This window comes from Fukomys damarensis, unplaced genomic scaffold, assembly GCF_012274545.1.
Source record: "Fukomys damarensis isolate Sample0158 unplaced genomic scaffold, DMR_v1.0_HiC HiC_scaffold_20, whole genome shotgun sequence".
Taxonomy (NCBI): Eukaryota; Metazoa; Chordata; class Mammalia; order Rodentia; family Bathyergidae; genus Fukomys; species Fukomys damarensis.
Window position 1 is genome coordinate 27,674,169 of NW_022900932.1, and position 23,837 is coordinate 27,698,005.

A 23,837-nucleotide genomic window follows, 5' to 3' on the forward strand; every position below is an offset into this window, starting at 1 on the left:
AAAAAAAAAAAAAAAAAAAAAAAAAAAAAGGAAAATAAACTCTAGTAATTCAAATCTAACTTTTCCCTATACATGCAAGTCTACGATGGCTATCATCTCCAATAACAACTCATTTCCCCACGTGCTTTTATAATTTTACTTCATTGTGCAGATAACTGATATACAGGTCAAATCCCATTACAACAAATCACATGCAACCAAGAGCTCTCTTTTTAACAAAAAGAGATTTTTGAGCCCCGGGCAGTGCTTCGTTAATTTTCATACTACAAAAGAAATTGAACCTTTAGTAGTAATGAATTTGACACTGAGAATTAAAATGAATGCCCAGCAATTGAAATGGGCAGGGTAAGCAGAGATAAAAGTAGAAAAAAATGAGAGAAACAAAAAAATGAGATTACACTTTAAAAAATAAAAAATGACAGACTAAAGTAAGATACAGCAATTCCTTGGTCCATTCCGGAATTTTGGTTGTGATAATCAGTCTTCTTTTTATAGAATCCCATATTTCAGAGTATTTTCAGATACATCTTCTCATATATAGACTCAACTCATTGTTAGTTATGGCATATACATTTTGTATGATAGAAGAAGACCTTAAGGTTTAGAAAGATAACTCTTTGCGGGGAGGGGTACCAGGGATCAAACTGGGGCCATTGAGCTTGCAAGGCAGGTGGTGGAAGCACTAAGCCAAATTCCTGGCCTTAGAAAGATAACTCTTTCTCTTAAGGCTGTGTTGGAGCTTAGAACCTAATAGAGACCTAATCCATCCAACCACTCTTACTTTCATAAATAAATATATATATATATACATATATATATATTAATTATATATGTGTGTGTATGTGTGTGTAATATGTGTGTGTTTTAGAGGAGTTTGTATTATCTGAATTTTTCATAATGGAAAGACCAATGTCCTTTTTTCCATTTGTTCCTAAATGTTCTAACCTGTGATTTGGCATTAGGAAAACATTCTGACCTATTTCATGAAGACATTGCTCTTCAATGACCAATTTGGTACCTTAATTTGTGAATCTCACAGAAAGTATGGCTCAAAATGGTTATAATGACTATCACCTCAAATTTTAAAAAGATCTGTTTATGAAATGGCATAATTAAAGTAGTGAAAATAGTCTGGTCTTGATGGTGTTGCAGACTGGTTTGATCCAGAGATATTTTTTAAGCCATTGGAATTTTTAAAGATATAGCCCATGAAAAATTCACATATTGCTGTTCAAATCACTTTAAAAAATTACCTACACACTGATGAACAATATAAGAAAAAAAATCAATTAAATTCAGGCTAGGTTTAAGGAGCAAATCACCTGTTCATTACAATTCTAATGGGTAATCAATCTATAAAAGAATAATAGCAGAGATAAATTTGGATAAATCACACTATAAAATGGAGTGGAGAACTATTTGCTCCCAAATTAACTTATACTGTACTAAAATGATTTTTTCCTAAATAATAAAATGCTTATGGAGTTTTTTTAGTAGTAAGTATTCTAACAATTGATTAAAGTTACCATTGTTACTATACATCTGATTTCATGACTTGGGACAAAGTGGTAACAATATGTTGTCTCTCCGCCATTAAATTCTTAGCTAGAATCATAAAACTTCTGAGCAACTAGTATTTGTGGTTTGGTTCAAAGATTTCTTTTTTGATCTCTATTTTCTTTTATTGGAACCTGAGCTGCACACATACACATAAGTACAGGCACACACAACAAGTGTGCACACAGCTGTATTTTTGCTTCTAGAAATGAGGCACATGGCCATGTTTCTTAATTATTCTTGTCATTTCACCCATAGCCTAGTTATTTGGATGGAAAGTAGAAAAAAATAGCTTGCTACACTTTATATACTACCTTTTCGAGTAGTACATAGAATGATCAATGAAGTATCCAGAATAATTAAGACAAAATATTTATAGCTTTTTTCTTTTTAATAATTTCTCCCTAAAGCAAATGTGATTATGGCTATATGGTGGTAATACTAGTGGCATATATGTGTATGTGTTTCAAAAATATGTCAGCACTGCAGATGTTTTAAAACTTCAGTCTTTTAAAAACTCAAGTCTCTATAAACAAGATGTACTGAACTATACAAAGGAAAATATAACTTGGGTACAGCTACATTTTCAAGTTGCTTTGTCTGTCCTCTCCCACATTCTTTTCCTTCTATCCTACTTCAGAATCTCAGCATCTGGTTGAAAAAAAATGTAGAATTCATTTGTAGAAATTCATATACACAATGAGGAAAGCAGGAACAAAACATGTCATTTCTTTACAGCAATTGTCAAAGTTTTGGTAAATCTAAATTGACTTCTGAACTGACCCTTAAATTTGTGTAATACTGAACATGCTAATTTTTTGCTTATTATACTGCTTGACAGGCAAGATGGAAAGAAATTGGATTATTTATTTAAGCAGAATGGTATTTTTAGATAATGAGGCTTCAGGGTAAGACACATAAATGCTTTGGCCGATATCATTAATGTTCTATTGTTGTCATTGAGTGTTTCCTTTTATTGCAATAGTTGCAGGGGTCAAAATGGAACCTCTATTGTCCATCCATAAATTCTATAGTTCTCCATAATGATTGAATGCATCTATATCCTCAGAGGCCGATGAAATGAGTTATGAAGTGTTGTTAGTCTTCTCACTTTAATTGAAAAGTAGTTTTTTGTTTGTTTGTTTGTTTGTTTATTTACCTCCAGTGTATATTGTGATCCTGGTAAATGGGTATGTGTTCTTATAAACTTCACATATTTGTTTATAATCTTTTGAATACATTGAAGCCTTATGGTCGTAATGTTTTGTCATACCTCCCCAATTCTTAGGATTGCGGTATACAGTCTGAAAGAATGTCACAGAATACCAGCAGAAGAGATGACTTCACACAGTCACTGACGTTCAGTGAAGAAACCAAAGGAGTGGAGGACATCATTGAGACAGTGAGAGCTATTCCCAACACTCATGAGTAGATTTAGCAAATTGGAGATTTGGTGAAGAAAACATGCTTTGCATCTCAGCTTATTCTTCCGTAAAGACATTTTCTGATTTAATTGTTTGGTTCAGGAATTCATAAAATAGCCATATTCTTATATATCAGTAAGTATGTATTGCTTGCATGATAGGTATTATATACAGATGTTTCTTGTGTAACAACTGAGTTACAGTCTGGCTACTGGAACAGTAAATGAATTGGTTGCTAAGTATGTACATTGCAATATTCAGAACAAATGGTTAAAGGAAATTCCAGCTTGATGACTTCATTTTTATTTTCATAACACTTAGAAACAATACTTTAACATATACTGAACATAAAACTGTAGCACTATTCAGTACAATCAGCCAAAGCTACAGCACTATATAAATAAGGTATACTGTACAAAGAAAACATTGAGGCTCCATAAACAAGATGTACTGAACTATGCAAAGAAAAAAAAGACAGGTGGTAAGACCTAGTGGTGAGTCATAAGTCTGAACAGCATACCTCAGTCATAAGTCTGAGCTGTTGTTAAGCAAGTAGATCATTAATCAAGGAATATCTCTATGAATGTATGGTGTTATATTTTAATAAATATGTATAACACAGTATTAAGGAACAATTCAGATAATATGTGCATAGAGCACATAAATTTATATATATATATATATGTATATGTATATATATATTTCAATTTTTTTGAGACAGGGTCTCACTATATAGTTCAGGCTGGCCTTGAACTCACTGTGTAGCTCAGGCTGGCCTCAAATTCACAGCAATCCTCCTGCCTCAGCCTAAGTGCAGGGGATTACATGCATGCACCACCATGCTCTGCTATCAATGCTTTAATTATATCATTCACAAATTTGAGTTCTAAATATACAAAAGTAAATGAATTATATATATGGATATGTAAACTGTGGACAATGGAATATTATTCAACATTAAAAAGAAATGAACTGCAAAGCCATGAAAAGACTTGAAGAAACTTTAAATGTATATTACTAAGGAGAGGAATCCAGTCTGAATTCTCCATGGTAGTGCACACCTGCAATCCCAGAATTTGGAGGCTGGGGCAGAATGATGGCAAAAAGTTGAAGGCCAGCCTGCCCACAGAGTGAGTTCAAATCCAATCTGAACTGAAGCAAGACTGTGTCTCGGGGAAAAAAAGAGTGTCTAGTCTGAAGTGAAAAAAAAAAAAAGGACTTTATATGTAGGATTAGGTTAACAGAAATACTGAGAGAAAGATTGAGATTTCTTATATCATAAGTGCATAGCTTCCCTACCATTAGCATCAAAATCGTTAACTAATAAATTTACATTGTGAGTATTACTAAAAAGTTATGGTTTACATTAAGGTTAATTCTTGGCATTGTACGTTTTATAGGTTATGACTAATGTATAATAACATGTACATATCATCATAATATCATGTAGAGTATTTTCATTGCTATTAAAAAAGAAAACTGTGCTCATATATTTGTTCCACCTCTTCCCCCAGCCACTGACAATTGTTGATCTGTTTATTGTCTCTTTAGTTTTACCTTTTGCATATATCATGATGGGGGACTCCTCAAGAGCATAGCCTTTGATACTGGATTCTTTTGCTTAGGAATATTCCATGTCTTCTCATAGCTCGTAGTTTATTATTTGTAGTGCTGAATAACATTCCATTGTCCACAATTTGTCATTTTTCTGCCTATTTAATAGTATCTTGGATACTTCCATGATTTGGCAAATATGAATAAAGCTGCTATAAACATCCATGTGCAGTTTTTAAAATATGGGCAGAAGTTTTCAATGTTGAGTAAATAATAAACAAGATGATTGTTGGACTGTATGGCCAGGATATGGTTAAGCTTGTAAGAAAATGTCAACCATCTTCCAAATTGGTTATATAAAGTTATCTTCCTGTAACCAATGATCGAGATCTTCTCAAGCTTTACATCCTCACTAGCACTCAGTGTTGTCAGTGCTCTGGCCTCAGTCATCGAATATGTGTGTAAGTAACATCTGACTGCTGTTTTAATTTGCATTTCCTTGATTACATATGAAATGGACCATATCTTTCTTGTGTTTAACTGCTATTTGTATACCTTCTTTGGAGAAGTATCTGTTGAGATACTGTCTTCTCTAGTAGATATGTCTTTTGTATATTTTTCCCAGTTCATGGATGTCTTTTTGTTCTCTTGTCATTGTCTTTTGCAGAGCAGAAAAATTTAACTTTAATGAAGTAGTTTATTATTTTTTTCATGGATCATTTCTCTCATGTTGTATCTAAGAAGACATTGGCATACACATACTCATGATAATTTTCTTCTATATTATCTTCTAAGAATTGTGTGGTTTTATACCTTTCATTTAGTTCTATGATTCATTTTGATTTAATGTTTGTGAGAGGTAGAGGTTCTGGGCCAAGATTCATTATTTCCTTTTTACTTCTGGGTGTCCAGTTGTACCAGTATCATTTGTTGAAAAAAATATCTCTTCCATTGTATTGCCTTTGCTAAATTGTTAAAAGTCAGTTGTAGGTTTATGTGGGTCTATTTCTGGGCTGTCAATTCTGTTTTATGGATATATTTGTCTATTTCATTTTCTTGTTTACTGTAGTTTATAAGAAATCTTGAAGTCAGGTACTGTCAATTCCGCAACTTTGTTTTTCTCTAATATCATGTGGGCTCTTGGGGATCTTTTACATTCCTTATAAACTTCAGAATCACTTTGTCAATACCCACAAAATATCTTGCTGTGATTTTGAGTGGGACTGCACCAGATGTATAGAACAGACTAGGAAGAACACGTCTTGACAATACTGAGTTTGTTGTCCATGAACATGTAGTATCTATTTAACTTTTTTATTTCATTCTTTCGTAGTTTCCTCCATATGTTTTCCACCATTTTTGAGGGTGCAAATGTAAACAATACTGCATTTTTAATTTCAAATTCTACTTCTTCCCTAGTATATAGGAAATAGATTGACTTTTGTGCATCAACCTTTATTCTACAAACCTGCTTATTATTTTCAGGGATTTTTTGTCAATTCTTTAGGATTTGCTACATGGTGATTATGTTATCTGTGAGTTTCATATCTTCCATTCCCCATTAGTATGCCTTTTGTTTCTTTTATTTGTTTGTTTTATTAAGCTAGCCAAAACTCCCACTCTCTATATTTTAGGTATTAATTGATAAAATAGAAAAAGTTGTAGCTGAAATAGAATGACTTTCTCTTTCTTCTCATGCCCGATACTGGACAGGTTGAGCACAACCTCTGTTAAATGTTGTAAAGGAGAGACTGAAGGCCAGGCCCACACGTTTTCAGAAATGGGTAGGCTATTGATTCTGTGAAGTAAAATAGACTGAACCTTGAGATTTTTTCAGGTTCTGGTCACAACTTCTCTTTGTCACTTAATTCTCTTTCTCCATGTTTCTGATAATTAAAAGTATTAATATTTATCTTATTAATGTGCTTCCTCTGAATTAAATAAGATAGATATAAAGTTTCATAGGAGAAATATAAAGAAATGTGAAAATGAAAGATCTCTGCATGGGTTTGCATGTGTTTTATCCTTTTCTTCCTGTACTTGTGCATTTGATATCAGCAAATGATCAAGAAGGGTAAACAGATTGGCCACAAATATGTTAAGTCACTTGCATAAATGAATTGGAATCATTATCACACCCTCTTGAGATCTAAGGCCTTGTTGTCTTTAAAAGATTGTAGCCTACACGATCTGTAATATACTTTGAAATTTATTTAGAAGGTAAATGGATAAGATATGTCATCCAAAATATATTAGTGAGATACAAATTTTTCTCATATTCCAAGAATGAAGGCAGATAAAATTTTTCTTTTGGCTTATGGATTATTAGATATGTTAAATATTTGTAATAAAAATAACAATTTTAGTTATTATTTTTCCTTAGGTGAATGGGTTACCATGATTAGATTTCCCATTATTAGATATGAAGAATTTTAAGGCAATAATAGACAAAAAGAAAGATTGTATCATGCTAAAAGTATTCCCAAGTTAGTAAATTCAGATTTAAAAATCTATCAAGCACAAATATACGATTGTCTTTTGTGTTTTTTATGGAGTTTATAAAAATTTGTTATGTGTTATACTTTGTTTGGGTTTTTTGTTTTTGGTACCGGGGATCGAACTCAGGACCTTGTGCTTTTGAGGCAGTCTGCAGAACCACTGAGCCACATCCCAAGTCCATGTTATACTTTGTTACAGCATATAATAAAATGAGTAATGATCTTCAAAACACTGTAAAATTGACTTTTTAAGTATATGGTGCAGTCTCACTAGTAAGCGTAAAGTAAAAATTACTTGATAGTTTTAGCCCCATCTTAAGGATCACATTGACTTTTTTTTTTTTTTTTTTGAGACTTCAGGTGAAAGAAGCATTGCTTTTGTTAATATTGCAGAATAACTCTGGAAAACATTCACAAAAACAAGCTCCTGATTGAAAGTCACGGTGAGAAAGGCATCTTTCTACAAGGTGGCAGCTCATAATCCTTCTTTCTCTGTAACATTTCTGTTAAACAGGCCAAAGTTTTTGTAAATAACCTGTCTACCGTGTGTGAGAAGTACTGGACTCTGGGACTCCATCAGACATTCCTGCTGATGCTAATCATTGGAAGATGGCTTCTCCCCATTGGGGGCACCATCACTAGAGACCAACTCTCAGAACTCCTCCTCATGTTTGTGGGGACAGCTGCTGACATCCTGGAATTCACCAGTGAGACTCTGGACTTGGAAAATGTGAGGTGAGCCCTGCAATGAAAAGACCTTTTCAAAGTCAGAACCACACACCTGTCTCTTTGTTCTGTTACATTTCTCATGAATAAACAATTTAGTATGGCATATGCCTATTGTTTAGACTGTAGCTTTGCTGCTATTTAGACACATACTGAGAAACAGCACAGTCTTTATAATAAAAAAAATGCATAAATGAGGTTTCTGTTGGAGAAAGAGACACATAATACCTCCTGTGAATGAGAATAGAAACTGTGTATTTGTATGACTACAGGTCAGGTGGGCCCACAGTTCCCTTGAAATCTGCAGTGAGTTTCACACCTAGCTCCTCTTGCACAGTCTCAAGTGTCCTGAACAAAGACAATTGTGAAATCTTCTACAGCCCAGCATAGCTACAATGTCAAGAGATGTGGAGAAATCTCTCTTTTCTCCAGTTGGAGAGTTTGCATTCCCTGGTGTGAATGGAGAACGGAGCGGGTGAAGTTGTATTTTATTAAAATTTATTTTTAGTCAGTTTTGTTCAAAGTACCCCAAGGCTTTTTGATGTAGATGCTTATAAATTAAAACTTATTGAGTTGGTACTTTTATTTTTGCCACTAGCAAATAAACTCAGAATCCATGATCACATCTGTTTATGGAACTACTTTCTTCCCATTAGGGATTTAAGTCTCAGTGCCTGCATGTACTTTAAGCTTGAGTTCTTTTGCGCTATGCTATAAAAATAAATTGGAATGAAGCTGGCTTTTAATGCTACAGTTTGCTTTATGCTGTGTTTCTCAAGTAACATAACATAAACCTTAGGAAAATACATTAATTTATTGAGTAAACATAATATCTCAATTATAGTATGAATTATATGTATAACCAGGTGTTATCTTCACATCATCATTTCTTGTTTCATTCATACTAATTTTTCTTTTAGCTTATTCGGGTGACATTCTTTTGAAAAGAATCAAATGTAAATTGATTCATTGTCTTCAAAATGTTTATATTAGTTTTGTAGTTTTAATGCCTTACAGTTGATCAGTGCTTTATATTATATTATGTATTTTAAGATACTTTTATGATAATTATAATACTATGCAATTACAAGGAAATTATGAACAAAGCATGACAGGGCACATAAAAATAATGAATATCAATAATAAGAAGAAATGACAATATAATGATAACAAATTATAGCTCTCTAGAAATCAAGGCATAACTGTTAAAAATACCTCAGGAGATGGAGGAAATACAGGATAGTAAAATAATGAGTAGGGTTATGTTTTGTGAGGTTGGTCATAAAAATGTGAAGTATGCGCAACTTGGCTATCTTAATGTACTCTTTCTTCATTTGTTCCATCCAGAAGTAACACCATGGGGAAATTCATAGACCTATATTTGCCAATAAATGTTGATTATTAAATAGTTTTAATTGCACAGCCAAACAACATTAAGAACAAAACACACAGCCTTGAAAGCCCTGAGGGATTCTGTCACTTACCACCTATGAATTTGTTTTCTAATCTGGCCAGCACTGTGCTAGGCTGAGACCGGAGAACAAATAGTGAGCAAATAAAGAACAAAAAGACACAGTTCCACCCCATCTGCAAGTGATGATTCAGTTCAATAAGAAGTTAGAGTGCATCTAATGTTTCAAGACACTGTAAGTCCCCATTTCTTCTGCCACCTACAAATTAATCTGAATGCTTCATGAATATATATTATCAAAATTTTAAACTTGTATCATAGTCTAAGCAAGATTATATTTAAACAACAGCTGGCCGTATATATTTCTGGTTCCCTGTGCATGGATAGAAAGCACTAGAAAAAATTCTCATGTACTGAACAAATACAGACCTTTCTCTTGTCATTTTCCCCTAAGCAATACACTGAAGCTCATTTGCTCAGTTTTTATGAATTTATATCGGTTTCAAAAATCCTATAATCCTGCAATTTTTTTCTTAATAGTATTAGCAGAGTTAAACAGCAAAAAAAAAAAAAACCATGTATTGTGATTCTGTAGTTAGTAAATTACTGACTATATTAATGCTTAGTAAATTATGGATTTGTGTCACCATAACTGCAACTGAATTTAAAATATGCCCATAACTCCAAAAAGATTTTTTATAACTATTTGCAGCCAATTTTTACTTCTGCCACCAACCATAGGCAACCATATAAACTTTCTGTCTTGTAAATTTTCCTTTTTTCGACATTTCATGTAAATTCCCCCATGCTATTACATGTTTCCCTCCTTTTGACTGTTAAATAGTTTCACTGAACATATGAACCATACTTTGTTTGCAGTAATAGATGTGTATGTGGATTGCTTATAATTTTGTGTTATTAACATGATGAGGTAAGCAGCATTCACCTGTGATGGCAGGATATGCTTTCATTTTCTTTGGGTAAATACCTAAGAGTACGATGGCTAGAATTATGTCAAGTACACATTTAACTTTTAAGAAACAGCCAGCCAAACTATTTCTAAAGTAGTTTTGCCATTTTGTATTGCCAGCTAGCAATGTATGACTGTTCCAGTTTCTTCATATACTTGCTAATAATTTTTCTTTTTCAGTAGAGAGTGTACAGGTGGTATCTCATTGTACATTTGATTTGCTTTGAAGCCAAAAACCACATTAAATTTGTCTATCTGTTCTATCCCTTAGGCTTTTTCTATGTAGAGGATTGTGCCATTTGTGAATACAGTATTCATTCTAATCTATAGGCCTTTATTTTTTTCTTTAGGTTATTAAAGTGGCTAGACCTTTTTTTGTTGACTAGAAGTAGAAAGGGTGAATGCTTCAATCTCAAGGAATAAACAGTCTTTCTTTATTAAGCATGATATTAGCTTTAGTTTTGGCATGGGTGTCCTTCATTAACTTGAAGCAATTTTCAAATTTTGGGGAGTTTTTGAATAAGTGTTGAATTTTGTTAATTTTTAATGCTTTCATTGAGATGATCATATATTAGTTGTCTTTCAGTCTATGAAAAGTTTATTACATTAAGTAATTTTCAGATATTAAATCAATCTTAATATCCTGGGATAAATTGTACGTGGTTGTGATGCAAAATTCTTTTTATATGTTGTTGGGTTCAGTTTGCCTTCACTTTATTAGTTTTCACATCTATGCTCATTAGGTGCACTGATTTATAGTATTCTTTTTTCTTTCTCTGGCTTTTGTACCAACATAGTACTGGCTTTATCGAGCATATCAGGAAGCATCCCTATTTTTCTTATTTGCTAAAAATTTTGCACAGCATTAGTGTTATTTCTTCTTTAATTATTTTATAGAATTCACCTAGAGAGCCATCTGAATAAAGATTTTCTTTATGGGAAATTTTTGTTTTTTAAAGTTACCAATTAAATATTATTACTCCTTATAGATCTAGTTAGATACTCTCCTTCTTCTTAAGTCAGTTTTGGTTATATTTTTTTTTTGGAATTTTTTCATTTATCTGAGTGCGCTATATTTTGGCATATGATTGTTTATAGTAGTCATTTACATAGATATTCCTTTCTTTTGAGTCAAGTGTGGTGCTCTCTGTTTCATTTCTAGGTTTGGCAATTTATACATTCTCTGCTTTATTTTTTCCCAGAGGATGGAAATGTTTATTTATTTTGTTTGACTAGATATATTGATTCTGTTGATCTTCACAAACCACAAGTTTCTATTTTACTGACTTTTCTCTGGAATTAATTTTTCCATTTCAGATATTTTTAATTTTTCCCTTATATTTGCATTGGAGTAATTTACTCCCCTCCCAGTTTCTTATTGTTCAATACTAGATTACTGATCTGAGACTTTTCTTCTTTTCTAATGAAGACATCTAAACACTAAATTTCTTTCTAAAACTGCTACCCCAGTATTCTGTAAATTTTGATATGCAATCTTTGTGTTTAATACAACTGAAAATATTTTGAAATTTTACCTTTGATTTTTCCTTTGACTCATTGAGTGATTATAAGTGAGCTCTTTAACTTCCATAAATGTGGGGGTTTCTCAAATTTATTTCTGTTAATTTTTGTAAAATTCTATTACAGTCTGAGAATATTATTTAAATTGGTTCAGTATTTCTAAATTTATTGAATCTTGATACATGGTTTGGCATATGGCCTGTTGTAGAGGATGTTTTATGTACGCTTGAGAAGAATGAGCATTCTTTTTCATACTTTATCACAGGTGAACACTACCTTGATTCTAGTAAAGCACAACATAGTCATCCCATTTAATCACAGCCCCGTTCTTCATTGCTCAGAGCTCCACTTCATTCCCTTCCTGTTTTGCTCTTACAGTTTTCTGGGTATATGATATCTTTGTATATTTTAAATCTGACAACATAACTTTATAATTTTGATTCTTGTCATCTTTTGGAAGCTTTCTTTTACTTCTTTTATTTTTGAGACGGTATTGTTACGCAGTTCAAGTTGACCTTCAACTCAGTATGTAGCTCAGGCTGGCCTCGAACTCATGGTAATCCTCCTGCCTCAGCCTCTCGAGTGCTGGGATTATAGTGCACAACCATTGCTGACTGTGTTTCCTTAAAAGAGATTAAAAGAAGAAAATATGTACATGGCTCTATGATATATTTTTTGTCATTTTTGTGTACTTGTATATTTACTACTTTGATGTTTTAAATTTCTTCATGTAGATTTAAATTACTGTCCATGTTTTTCTTGTTAAAGGACTTAATTTACTGTTTCTTCGAGGTCAAATCTATAAACAAATGTTCTGGTTGTTCCTTCTCTGGAAATGTGCTGGTTTTGCCTTCATGTTTAAAGAACAGCTTTGTTGTATATAAAATTCTTGGTTGAAGGGTTTTTTTTCCTTTCATCATTGATTATCTATAGCTACCATTGCATTGTCTTATGACCTTCCTTATCAGATGTCACCTATTACTTATTAAATTGTTGCCCTGTATACGAGGAACCAATGTCCTCTGTCTATTTTCTAGATATATGTTTTCTATGGGTCTTCCAGTATTTTGATTTGCGTCTAGTTGTGTATAAATTTGCTTTTAATCATTTTAGGGCTATGTTGACTTTGATAAATTCTATTTTACCTAGGAATTTCAGTCACTACTTCTCTAAATATTTTTTCTGCTTTGTTTCTTTCCTTTCTTCTAGGGTTCCTATTTAAAAGTGTTGTCCATATTCCGTAGGTCTTTTAGACACTATTGATTTTTCCCTCAAACTTTTATACACATTGAACTTCAGATTATATAACTACTATATGGTTAGTAATTTGTGCAGAAATTGTTATCAAACATGTTGAGACTTGAGGCTTTCTATTCCATGATGATCTGTGTATGGACTGAGTAGCACATTTAAAAGTTTAAGAAGTTTTCATATATTTTTCAGCTATTCATTTAAGCTAGGCCCTCTTGGGTCTTCACTGAACATAGTTTGCCAATCAGCCAAGCATACCGGGGAACTTATCTAGGCCCTCCATAGTTCTGTCTTTTTTTTAGAGTCTCTCCATGAAATTTTAAAAGAGTTCATCACTCACTCCAATTCAGATTGCAACCTCAACGTAGACGCTGTGAATTTCCACTTTCATTTGCAGCTAGGTTTGATACTCTTATTGACCACATCTCTTAGTGTGAGATTTCATACTCTCTTCCAAACCAAGTCAATAACTTTTGGCCAAAAGTGGCTTCTCATCATGAAGCCCTCCCTGGTAAAACTGTCATGAGGACAGATCAAGAAATCCTTAACATGTTCACAACTTGAGTAAACTTTAAACAGAGTTTTGTCTGCCTCTAAGTCCTTGGTTTCCTTTTTCTTAGAACATATACTTTAGAAAATTGGAAATTATAAATTATATCTTTGGATCTTTGAGATACAAACCTTTTCCCAGCCTCTTGTCAATCGACAACCCAAAAATATCTTTCTCAAATGACCTACAAGCCCTATCTTTGAAACATAATAAAGAATGTAACTTATGTTAATAATATCACTCAAGAATATCATGAAGAAAGATAGGGCCCCTATCTTCTAGTCTCTTTGGATCTTTAGATCTATGCCAATTACCAAGCACAGATGACCTAATTACTTCAACCCTAAGATTCCTCAGTACTTTTTCACTAACTCACCCCAATGTTTAAATCTCTCATATCTTTTGTTTTACAGAGTTCAGTTCCATCTTATTGCCTTGTTGAAGTAGTCTCTCTCCCATATTGCAATAGTTGTGAATAAATTCTTCCTTGCCTGTTTAAAATTCCTGATTCAGTGGAATTTTTCTTTAACATAGACAAGTTAAGGGAATAACAATAGCCAGGTGAAAGAGTGCTGTAGATTCTTGCTATTCTTACCATTTTGCCAGCATTCCATGAATAAATTTTACTCAATTTATTGTTTGCCTCTGGTTGATTTCCAGAGCATTGAATCTTTGTTTTTGACAATTTGTCCAGTGTTTTATATATATATTTAATGGGAGGAGCAGTTACTAACCTTTGCATTTTGCTAAAGCTACCTTACAATATTTTCACAGTTCTGAATTTAAACATTATTGCTAGATGTTCAGAGCAGCATTTTTCTGAGCACAAATCTTTTATAAAAAAGAAAAATCTGTTTCCACTGATGATATTTTATTTTGTTTGACTAGAAAAAAGGTAATTTTCTGTTTTCTTTTTATTTTGTTTGATGAAACATTTCTTTCAGGATAGGTTAAACATTTTTTTTCTTTTTAAATTTTTTTCATTACTTTTTCTTTCAATGTGTTGGTCAGATTTTTTTAACAGCTAGCTGAATTCTATTCACTGATTGTGTCTTGTTGATGAGAGTATTTATACTTCCAAAAGGAAATAGCCAAGCAAGTTGGCAAAGTGTGACTTTTTGTTTTTAACTTTCACTCATCCAGTTGGGTGTGCTAATTCATCAAATGCCACAAGCGGAAAAGTGTTACATAGATAATCGTATTTTTACAGATCTTTTGTCTCTTTATGAGTAAAATCTACTTTCTACCATGCATCTTCTTTGACATTTGTGAAGGCAGATTATACAAACATCATACTGGTGAATAAACCACCCCCACGTTCCTTTGGGTATCTTCACTATTAGCCATTTAAGCACAGTGATTTATTTTACATTCCAAAATTTAATCTTCCTGAGTGATTTCAATTTAATAATTCATATTTGTCTGCTTCAAAAATTTTGACCTACTTTTCTAAAACTATTTTTGTTCATTTTATCAGTATCTTTCCCAACATACATATTTTCTATAGTTTGTATTTGGATAAATAATACTTAAATACAAAACACATATATGTTCAATATTGCATGTTTGGAATTGGGGATAACTGGTCTGGAGGTAGGCTATAATTTCTCCTACTCTTTATGAGAATGAAGCTGAGACACAAAGAATTTAAGTTAAAATTTAGTAATAGTTTTAGCTAATATTTATCACTTAGCTGCATACCAAATACTGTAATGCTTCAATTTAATGAGTTACTTTTTACCATTTTACAGCAGGTACCATGGTTATTATTACCATTACATAAGCAGAAGAGTTTTAGAAACTCTCAAGATTATAGGTAATAAAAAGTTAACAGTGTTCTCTCATGTCTAGCCTGTGTCAGGTGCTTTTCCAAGATCTTCGTATGCTTGGCAGATTAAAGTAACACACTCAGAACTGTCACATAAAATCCAATAAGTATTGCAATTTTTCACTTCATAGTACAGATGAGTAAACTGAAGTATTCAGATATTATACTACTCGTTCCCTTTTCTAGAGTTGGTAAAATTATCAGTCTGAGATTAGAGCCCTACATCCCATTGCTTTAAAAACAGTGGGAGCTTGTTTTGGAATTCTGGTTGCTTGGAACCTGATTGTATGCATTATTACTACATTTTACTGCTTTGCAGTCAAGTAGCACCTTGGGTTTTGGTGAATTATTGAAGTTTCAGATTATAAGAAACTTCACAAGTGGCTGTCTTAGAAAAAGATCTATTTTACAAGTATTGAAAAATCCTCTCCAGAATATCAACAAGTTTTATTTATTTATTTTTTGTTCAGGCTTTGTTTGAGAAATTCTGATAGAGGATATACCAAGTAAATACTTATTGTGTTTTGAGTTTGAGGTAATATTATTAGAAAGTATTTTATTCTGTTATGGAGAAGTGTAGGGGCTTATAAATGCAAGAAAAATCTCTTGAGCCTGAATTGGTCTTCTAAAGTCACAAGATACAAATGTAATTTCTTTTCCCCAATATAGCTGTTTAAATATATAAAACAAAGCCTTTAAGGAATCTTCTCTAGTTTTAAGTTTGTTAAGCTATGCCACATGTAATATGACTTTGAGCTCCCTTTCCATCCTATAGTCTCTACCACAAATGCATTTGTAAAAGTGTCTCATAAAACATGAAGTATAATACATAACATTTCAGCTATGTTATGAACAGTGTTGAATAGACTAGGCTAAAATTTTCCATTTCATTCCAAGAAATAGTACAGCATAATGGTTGAAAAGATGTCTGCTGAAATCAGCCAGCTAGTTTTGATTTCTGTTCCCAGTTTTTATAACCACATTACTTGGAACACATTTTCTGAGCTCTCTCTGACTCAGTCTCCTTCTTAGTCAACAGAAATAATAATTATGTCTAATTTGTCAAATTGATAGGAAGACTATGTATGATCATGGGTTTCAACATTTAGAAGACTGCTTGTTACACAGGGGGAGATCAGAAACTATATATAACATTATTTAAAATTCCAGGCATATTCAAGGCCTACTGTGTACAGACATCGATATTGTAAAGAAGGAAAGGTATAGCCTTCAGGCCCAAGACATTTTCATTTAAAATTCTAGACTTTATATTTCTCATGATCCGTGATTGCACATGATTTTAGACAATCATTAATCATGTCACACTGTGGACTTCTGGTTAGATAATAGAGAAAATCCTTGAGGCATCTTTTCTATCTATTGCATCCTAATTTATGATATCCAGTTATACTTTATAGAATCTGTGTTCTCCAGAGATGCTGGTTTTCTGTCCAAGCTCCATGTCATGTGTGCCCATGAGAAGGCTTCAGTGGTATTATCCAGGTCACTGATGAAATGTGAAGTAGAAGAGAATCCTAGACGGAGCCTGCAGCAACACATTAGATGGCTCGCTCCCTTTGAGGAGTCATTCACACACTTAGAAATCAACTTAGTATTCACACTCAGAATATTTCTTAATTTTCTTAATAAGGACAGGAGGAGACTTTTTTTTAGGAGGCTTATTTAAATCCAAGTGTCTGTCATCAATTTAAATAGTGTTACCTGCTTGGTAATCCCAATTATGTTTTTAGAAGGGAAGAAGAAATAAGCTTAGTTGAGTGCAATTGTTCTCAGAAAACCTGTGCTGATTCTTAATAATTACTGTCTTCTTCCATAAGGGCTCTCAGAAATCATTTGAAGAATCACTTATATACTCTGGGCATTAATAGTAATATGTCTTTTGTACTTTCAGATATATTTCTGTTTCTTTTTGAAAGCTAAGACTTTATTTTTCTGTCTCCAATCTTGTGTCCACTGTTAACTGCCTAGACAGATAATGATGGCTTAGAAATCTCATTTACAAATTCTCTGAGGCTTGAGGTTTAATTTTTTAGGATCTAAGCACTTGAAGCCTTTGCAGATATCCCTTACAATCTCTCCATTTAGTTTGGTTTCAATTATTCTCGCCTCATAGTTTCCTAGCCCTCTCCAGTTGAAAATCCCTCTTGACAGAAGATGGAAAAAAAATCTGTTGTTGCACCACTGACCTCAAGTTGATTCCTTCCTTGGTATATTTCCGAAAAATAAATGTAACTTTGGTAGTTCTTTAATACCCTTTGCATTTATGTAACCTCTATGCTTTTGGACTTTAGTATTCCAGACCCTTCCTCTAGATTTATAACATTTGTATACTAGCCCAAGCAACCATCCTGTCTATGAATCAATGCTGATTCCCTGGTATGGGTGTAGATAACAGAAGAATGCATGCCTAGCATTCATGAGACCCTGGGTTTGTCCCTAGCTCTCAAAAAGATCAAACAAAATAACCAAACAAAATTCCAACCAAACCTGAACACACACACACACACACACACACACACACACACACACACACACATTATACTAGTTTATCTCATGTGAATTTTGTTTCCTGCATTTATCTCTCCACTTTTTTTCCATTTAAGAACAGTTTTTTTGTTTTGTTTTTCTTTTTGCACGCTGAGATTCTGATTTTGGAGTATCATCTTGCCCTTTTGAGATTTCTTTTCAATTAGTCTTGGATTCTGAAAAGAATTATCAGTCCTTCCTCCTACATTTTCTTGAAATCAGTCTCTGAACATGCATGTCAATATGTAACTTTTCCCCTAGTATTTCTCTCTTATAATGTTTCTATTATTTTGTACAGCTAAAGAAACCAATATGAGGCCAAGGAGCTTTGTTATAATTTATGCTTATCCTGGGCTTAAATGTTTGATTTTTAAGTATTAGATTTTTCACTTCTTTTTCTTCACCTTACTATGATCATACCTGGGTTATTTTCATGTATTTATTATGTCACTAAGATACTTTACCAACTCAAAGAGGTTTATTAGAAATACTCTCGAATATGGATTGAGATTTGTCTTCTGAATATGATCATGCTTTTAACTACTAATTTAAAATTTGGTCCACATTCTAGGAATAACACTGCACTAGTCTGTGCCATCCTTGTGATATGGACATGGAGCATGCTGCAGTTTCCACTTGACCTGGCAGGTAAATGGCTTCATATTTGTGCAGAGACCTGCGTGTGGTGGCACACACCTATAATCCCAGGGTTTGAGCAGCTGAGGCAAGAGAGGATCACCACAAATTTGAGGTCATATTGTGCTACAGAGTGGGTTCAAGGCCAGCCTGATATACATAGTGAGACTGTCTTCAAACCAAACAGCAGAGTCTCTTTGATGGAACCTGTGTCTTATAGTTTCATCTTCAATATTTGTGCAAAGAAATAGAAAATTACAACTCTTGATTACAAATTGTACTAAAGATAAAGAAGGAATTGAGGGGATTATCCTTTTGATATCTCCATTTTAGTACCAGTTCAGCTTAGAAGGAAAATAGACTGAAACTTAGGAAAGCTCTGACTGGATTCATTCTGGTGCAATGAACTTGAGATATTTGATGGGATAATATAGATTTGTGTTCACCTTAAACATTGGTTCAGCCACTTACGACCTGTGAAACTTCCTGAGAATTGTTAACATATCTGTGCCTCAGTTTTTTCACCCATGCAATGGGATGGAAATCACAATAGGTAGGGTTGATAATTCTTATTATGATTCAATAAGCTGCAGTTTGGAAAAGGCTTACTGAATTGTCCCCCCTCCCCTCCCCTCCCCTCCCCTACTCTTTTTCTCCTCCCCGCTCCAGTACCAGGGTTTGAATCTTGTACTTTCACACTGACCTACATCCCCAGGTTATTTAATTTTTATTTTGAGACAGTGTCTTACTAAATAGCTAAATTGTCCAGGCTGAGCTCCATTTTACAATCCTCTTTCCTTAGCCTCCCAATTCCCAATTCCTTAGCTGGAATTACAAGAGTGCACCAATACATCCAATGTCTGTTGATATTTATAAGGGATCATTTTCATTCCTTAATCAGACCATGTATTAAAGTAATAAGAACAGTTTCAGAGCCCCATATGGAAAATTAAATTTTTTTTCAGAAGTAGCCCTTGGAATCTCATTTGTTTTTACTTCAATAACAATATAAATCTTTAAAACTTTCAAAGAGGAAAACTGTTTCCTAAGAATTTCATACCCAGTGATGCTCTACAGCTGCACTGCCTAGTATAGTACCCACTAGCCACGTGTAACTTTTCAAATTTAAGTTAAAGCTAAATAAAGCTAAAGGCTCAAATCCTCAGTCACACCAGCCATGTGTGTGGGAAGTGCTCAGTTGCTATGGATGACTGCCATAGTTGATAGGAAAAATGTCATATTTTAATGACACACGTGTCACAGTGGGCTGTTTATATCATTGGATGCTCTAGAAGGTTACCATAGGTTCGTGATACTCTGGAATTTTGATTTGGGAATTTTCCTGGCTACCACTTTACTTTGATGAAATTTTGGAATTCAATTATTACATTTTTCTTGGTCTGGCTTACTTTTTCAGAATCTAAGTGCTGGCCTCAGGTTTAAAATTAATCCTTCGGACAGGGATATCTAACCTTTTTTTTCTATATCTTTTTTGTTTCACTTTGATAGGTTCAAAAATTTGAAACATCTTAGATCTTAGCATTCACTTTTTGAAACAAAATCGTCAATAGAAGAGACAGAAAGAGTTGCTGTGACTATTTCAAAATACCAAAAACCCAATTACTGGTTATAAACAAATATAAACCAATATTATATCACGGATTAGAAAATATATCATACTCATTAGCTAGCCAGCTGGTCTACCGATAAAATATTAGTTGGTAATTACTTTAAATATCAGTTTACACCTTTGGAGTCCTTTGTGAGCTATTTTATGACCCTGACTTCCTAGAAAAGGCAGTTACTAACCCTAAAATGCTTCTCTTCTGTCATTCACTCTGCTGATTCTCACCCTCTGGTATCTTGTGGTTTATTGCTTTGCTAAGAAAATTTTTATTTAAGAAAGAAATTTTGTAAATTTTGAGGGGTGATAATGTTGTGCAGCTGTTTGAGAAACAAAGACCAAATGTTACTTCTGACTAAGTCAGTATTGTATTATTTTCCAACAAACAGTACATTATGTTCACCCATATCAAAGCAGCTTCATAATATTTGTAGGCTCCAGTAAGAAGGCATTCTTTGTTTAAAAACTCCAAATGGAAGGCCTCATTATTATAAAAGGATTGTTTTCTGCCCCGACCTTGAATTAAATTTACATTTTAGAAATTTTTTAAAAGTTTTATCTGTTGATTAGACTTCCTTGTTGTTCAGCTGTAAAATCAGTAATCATAGCCAGTCTTTCTTATAAATTGTGAAACAAAAGCATAAGGAATTAGGGCAAGACAAATAACAAAGGCATTTATTTAGGGTTCCCTTCCCCACCAGTAGAAAAAAGAAACTTGACCTGAAGTGAATTTAAATTTGAATATAAGCATCTGGATTTACACAGCACAATTAGCAAGTGTGACTTAGTGAGTGAACCCCTACCGACTTTGATCCTAAAGAGTGTTATCTAGGACTAGCGGGGCCAAGTACCTGTAACTCCGTCTGCCACCCTTAGCAGTCAAGCCAGTCACCATTATCCCAAGGGGAGATTGGGAGGGAAATGGAGAGAAGGGCCGAGTTTTATCCTAACGGAACGAAAAGGAGCCAATGAACCAAGAGCCCACACCTCCTGGATATTTTTATCACCCTCTTCAAAAGAAAAACCTGAGTCCTAGAGCAGTTAAGTCACATGGCGTCTCCGTGCTCGATTTCAAGCACCTGGGCTCCCTAACTTGAGGCCTTCTGCCCATTTCTGTGCTGTCTTCCCACCCCACAGACCCCAAAAGGCACGGACATCTTCTTGATTATTTCTAATCTATTATCTGTGCCCTTCCCAGAGTGAGAACTACCTGAAATGGTTTAAGTGGATGGGAAGCGGGTGGCAAGGAGATGGGGGGAAGGTTTCACCTGTTCTACCCAGAACTAAACCACAGAACCACTTCCCACCACCAGTCACGATCAGGGCCGGCAAGGTTATGGACTTGGCCCGTCTCATCTGTGTCGCCTGTCTCCATCCAGACGGGAGAGTTAACTGGTCTGTCTGGCGCTTTCAGTGCAGCAGGTCGTGTGCCCCTCGTCTGTAGCAGCCCGGGGATTCCCCAGCCTGTTCTTCTGCCAGTACAGCTCTGACCTGTGGAACATCGGGATCAGCGTCTTCATCCAAGACGGCCCCTTCCTCACCCTGCGCCTCATCCTGATGACTCATTTCAGCGTCATCAATCAGATGCTCGTGTTCTTCGCCGTCAAGAATCTCCTCGTGGTGCTGCTGCACCTGTACCGCTTGGTGGTCCTGGCGTCGGCTTTCCGAGCCTCCCGGCGACGGCAGTCAGAAGGCCTCAAAGCGGAGCACGGCTGCCCGTGCGGACCCCCTGAGAGTGGACGAGGCCCTGGCGAGCGGGCGTCGCGGGCGGGTCTGGCTCTGTCCTTGCGAGCCTCTCCAGCCACCTCTGACGCCTCCCAGCCCGCGCCATAGTCATTTATTCCCCGCGGGACGCAGCTGAAAGGAGGAACTTTTCCCGCTCTTCGTACAGACTTTCTCTCTCTTTCTTCTTTCTTTCTCTTTCTTTCTTTCTTTCTTTCTTTCTTTCTTTCTTTCTTTCTTTCTTTCTTTCTTTCTTTCTTTCTTTCTTTCTTTCTTTCTTTCTTTCTTTCTTTCCCTCCCTCCCTCCCTCCTTCCTTCCTTCCTTCCTTTCTATCTTGGCATATAATAATTTTCAAAGAAACATCGTGGGAACATGACCATAAACTAAAGCCAAGGAATTTCCTTTCTTCAATGGAATGGAAGGAACTTTGATTAGTGGCGATGGCCACAACTTCTCCGGGACGGTATAAAGTATTATAGTCGTTCAAGGACTAAGTGACTTGTGTGCGCTGAACTGTTTGAAGAACCATGGACAAGGCTGCGGTGACAAGTCCTCAAAAGAGTCTGTGCGCACTGTCACAGCTGTTACCTGAAGATAGACGCTTTGAACTTGGGCTCCACTGTCTGACAGTCTCGTCTGATCTTTTCGGCCATCGAAAATGTACATTTAGCGAATGCAGGACAAATGAGGGAAAAGTGCCTTTACGATTTACCTCACTGGGGGCTGGTAGCAATGAACATGTCTGCTCAGCTTTCAGATCTCAGAGGCCCCGTGTTTAGCGCTGCATGGCCCTTCCCAGGAAAACCGCTTTTCTGGGCAGATGTGGTATTATGTCACGGTGCATATGCTCTTACAGGAATTTTATTGTTTTTGGCTTGGGTACTACAACACTCTCAGCAAGCCATTCAGTTACCTGTCTGTTGGTGGCAAGGCAGGAAACTGGCAAAATGCTAGCCCGGTCAGTCTCATTTTGATTATGATTTGCGGTGTTGGTCAACCCCACACTACTGTTTACTACACTGCCAAGTTGAATCACCCTGGCTGATGCAGGGACGCTCCGCAGCATGGACGAAGGTGCTCACGCCTTTCGAGGTTATCACTGTTTCTGGTGTTCGCCAGCAGCAGCAAACATAGGTGCTCCTGCTCCAAACAGGCTCCTCTGGTCTTGGGTCTTGGGCCAGGAGAACGGAGAACAGGTGAACCTCAATGAGGGATGGAGGCAGCCGGAGCCAGCCTCTGTATCATGGGAATCAGACAATGCGCTTCACCTCCGAGTTAAGACTTCATTTTCTCACAGTTCAAGTAGCCATTTTGTCCCCTTTACACACCTCAGTATTTTCCAGATGGAGGTGATTCAGAACTTTTTAAAGTGATTTTTGTTTTTAAAGACACAATGGAAGAACATACTAAGTTGTGTAACAGTGATCATATATGAAGCAAAGAGTTCCGAGACTATAAGGGTTCAAAGTATCGTTCTTCCTATGTCAGTATGCTCAGGAATTCAAAGGAGCACTTTCAGGCAGGAGTGCCTCTAATTGGTTGTGACCTGTCGTCAACCAATTTGGAACAGTTCTATCTATAAATTTCTGTGTAACATGACATCCATTCAAACATTTGATAGAAAAAAAGCTTTACAAATACATTCTGCTTTTACATTGAGTAATGTGTATTTTTCAATCTTTCTTTTCTTCCTATGCTTCTAATTTTAACAATGCAATATTGTAAAATTACATGAGTAGAATACATTTATAATTATACATAATAATTTTATGCAAGCTAAGATCAGGAAATTCTATTTATGTGAAATGAAGAACATGACAACTTTTAAGGGCATGTTATTTCAAATGCTTGGCAATGAAAAGCAAAGTAATAACTGTTATTTATAAAAATGCCTCCACAGAATCTGTTTTTAAATTGACTGCTTTGTGTTGACTCCTTTCTTCCACAACATGTATGTCCTGCTTATTACTGCAGATTTTCTCATGGTGTACTTTTCATGTTTTAATTTTTTTTTCTT

General features: G+C 34.9%; 1 protein-coding gene across 1 annotated transcript in view; it reads left to right on the top strand.

Moving 5' to 3' along the window:
- Tmem26 (transmembrane protein 26) overlaps nt 1–22,033 on the top strand; it is a 38,567-nt gene extending 16,534 nt beyond the window's left edge. Inside the window, exons 3-6 of the mRNA XM_010645653.2 lie at nt 2,846–2,959; nt 7,548–7,768; nt 18,409–18,485; nt 21,512–22,033. Of these exons, the coding sequence (XP_010643955.1) occupies nt 2,846–2,959; nt 7,548–7,768; nt 18,409–18,485; nt 21,512–21,930 (831 nt within the window). The 3' untranslated portion in view covers nt 21,931–22,033. The remainder of the gene's footprint in view (nt 1–2,845; nt 2,960–7,547; nt 7,769–18,408; nt 18,486–21,511) is intronic.
- Nucleotides 22,034–23,837: the final 1,804 nt, after the last annotated feature.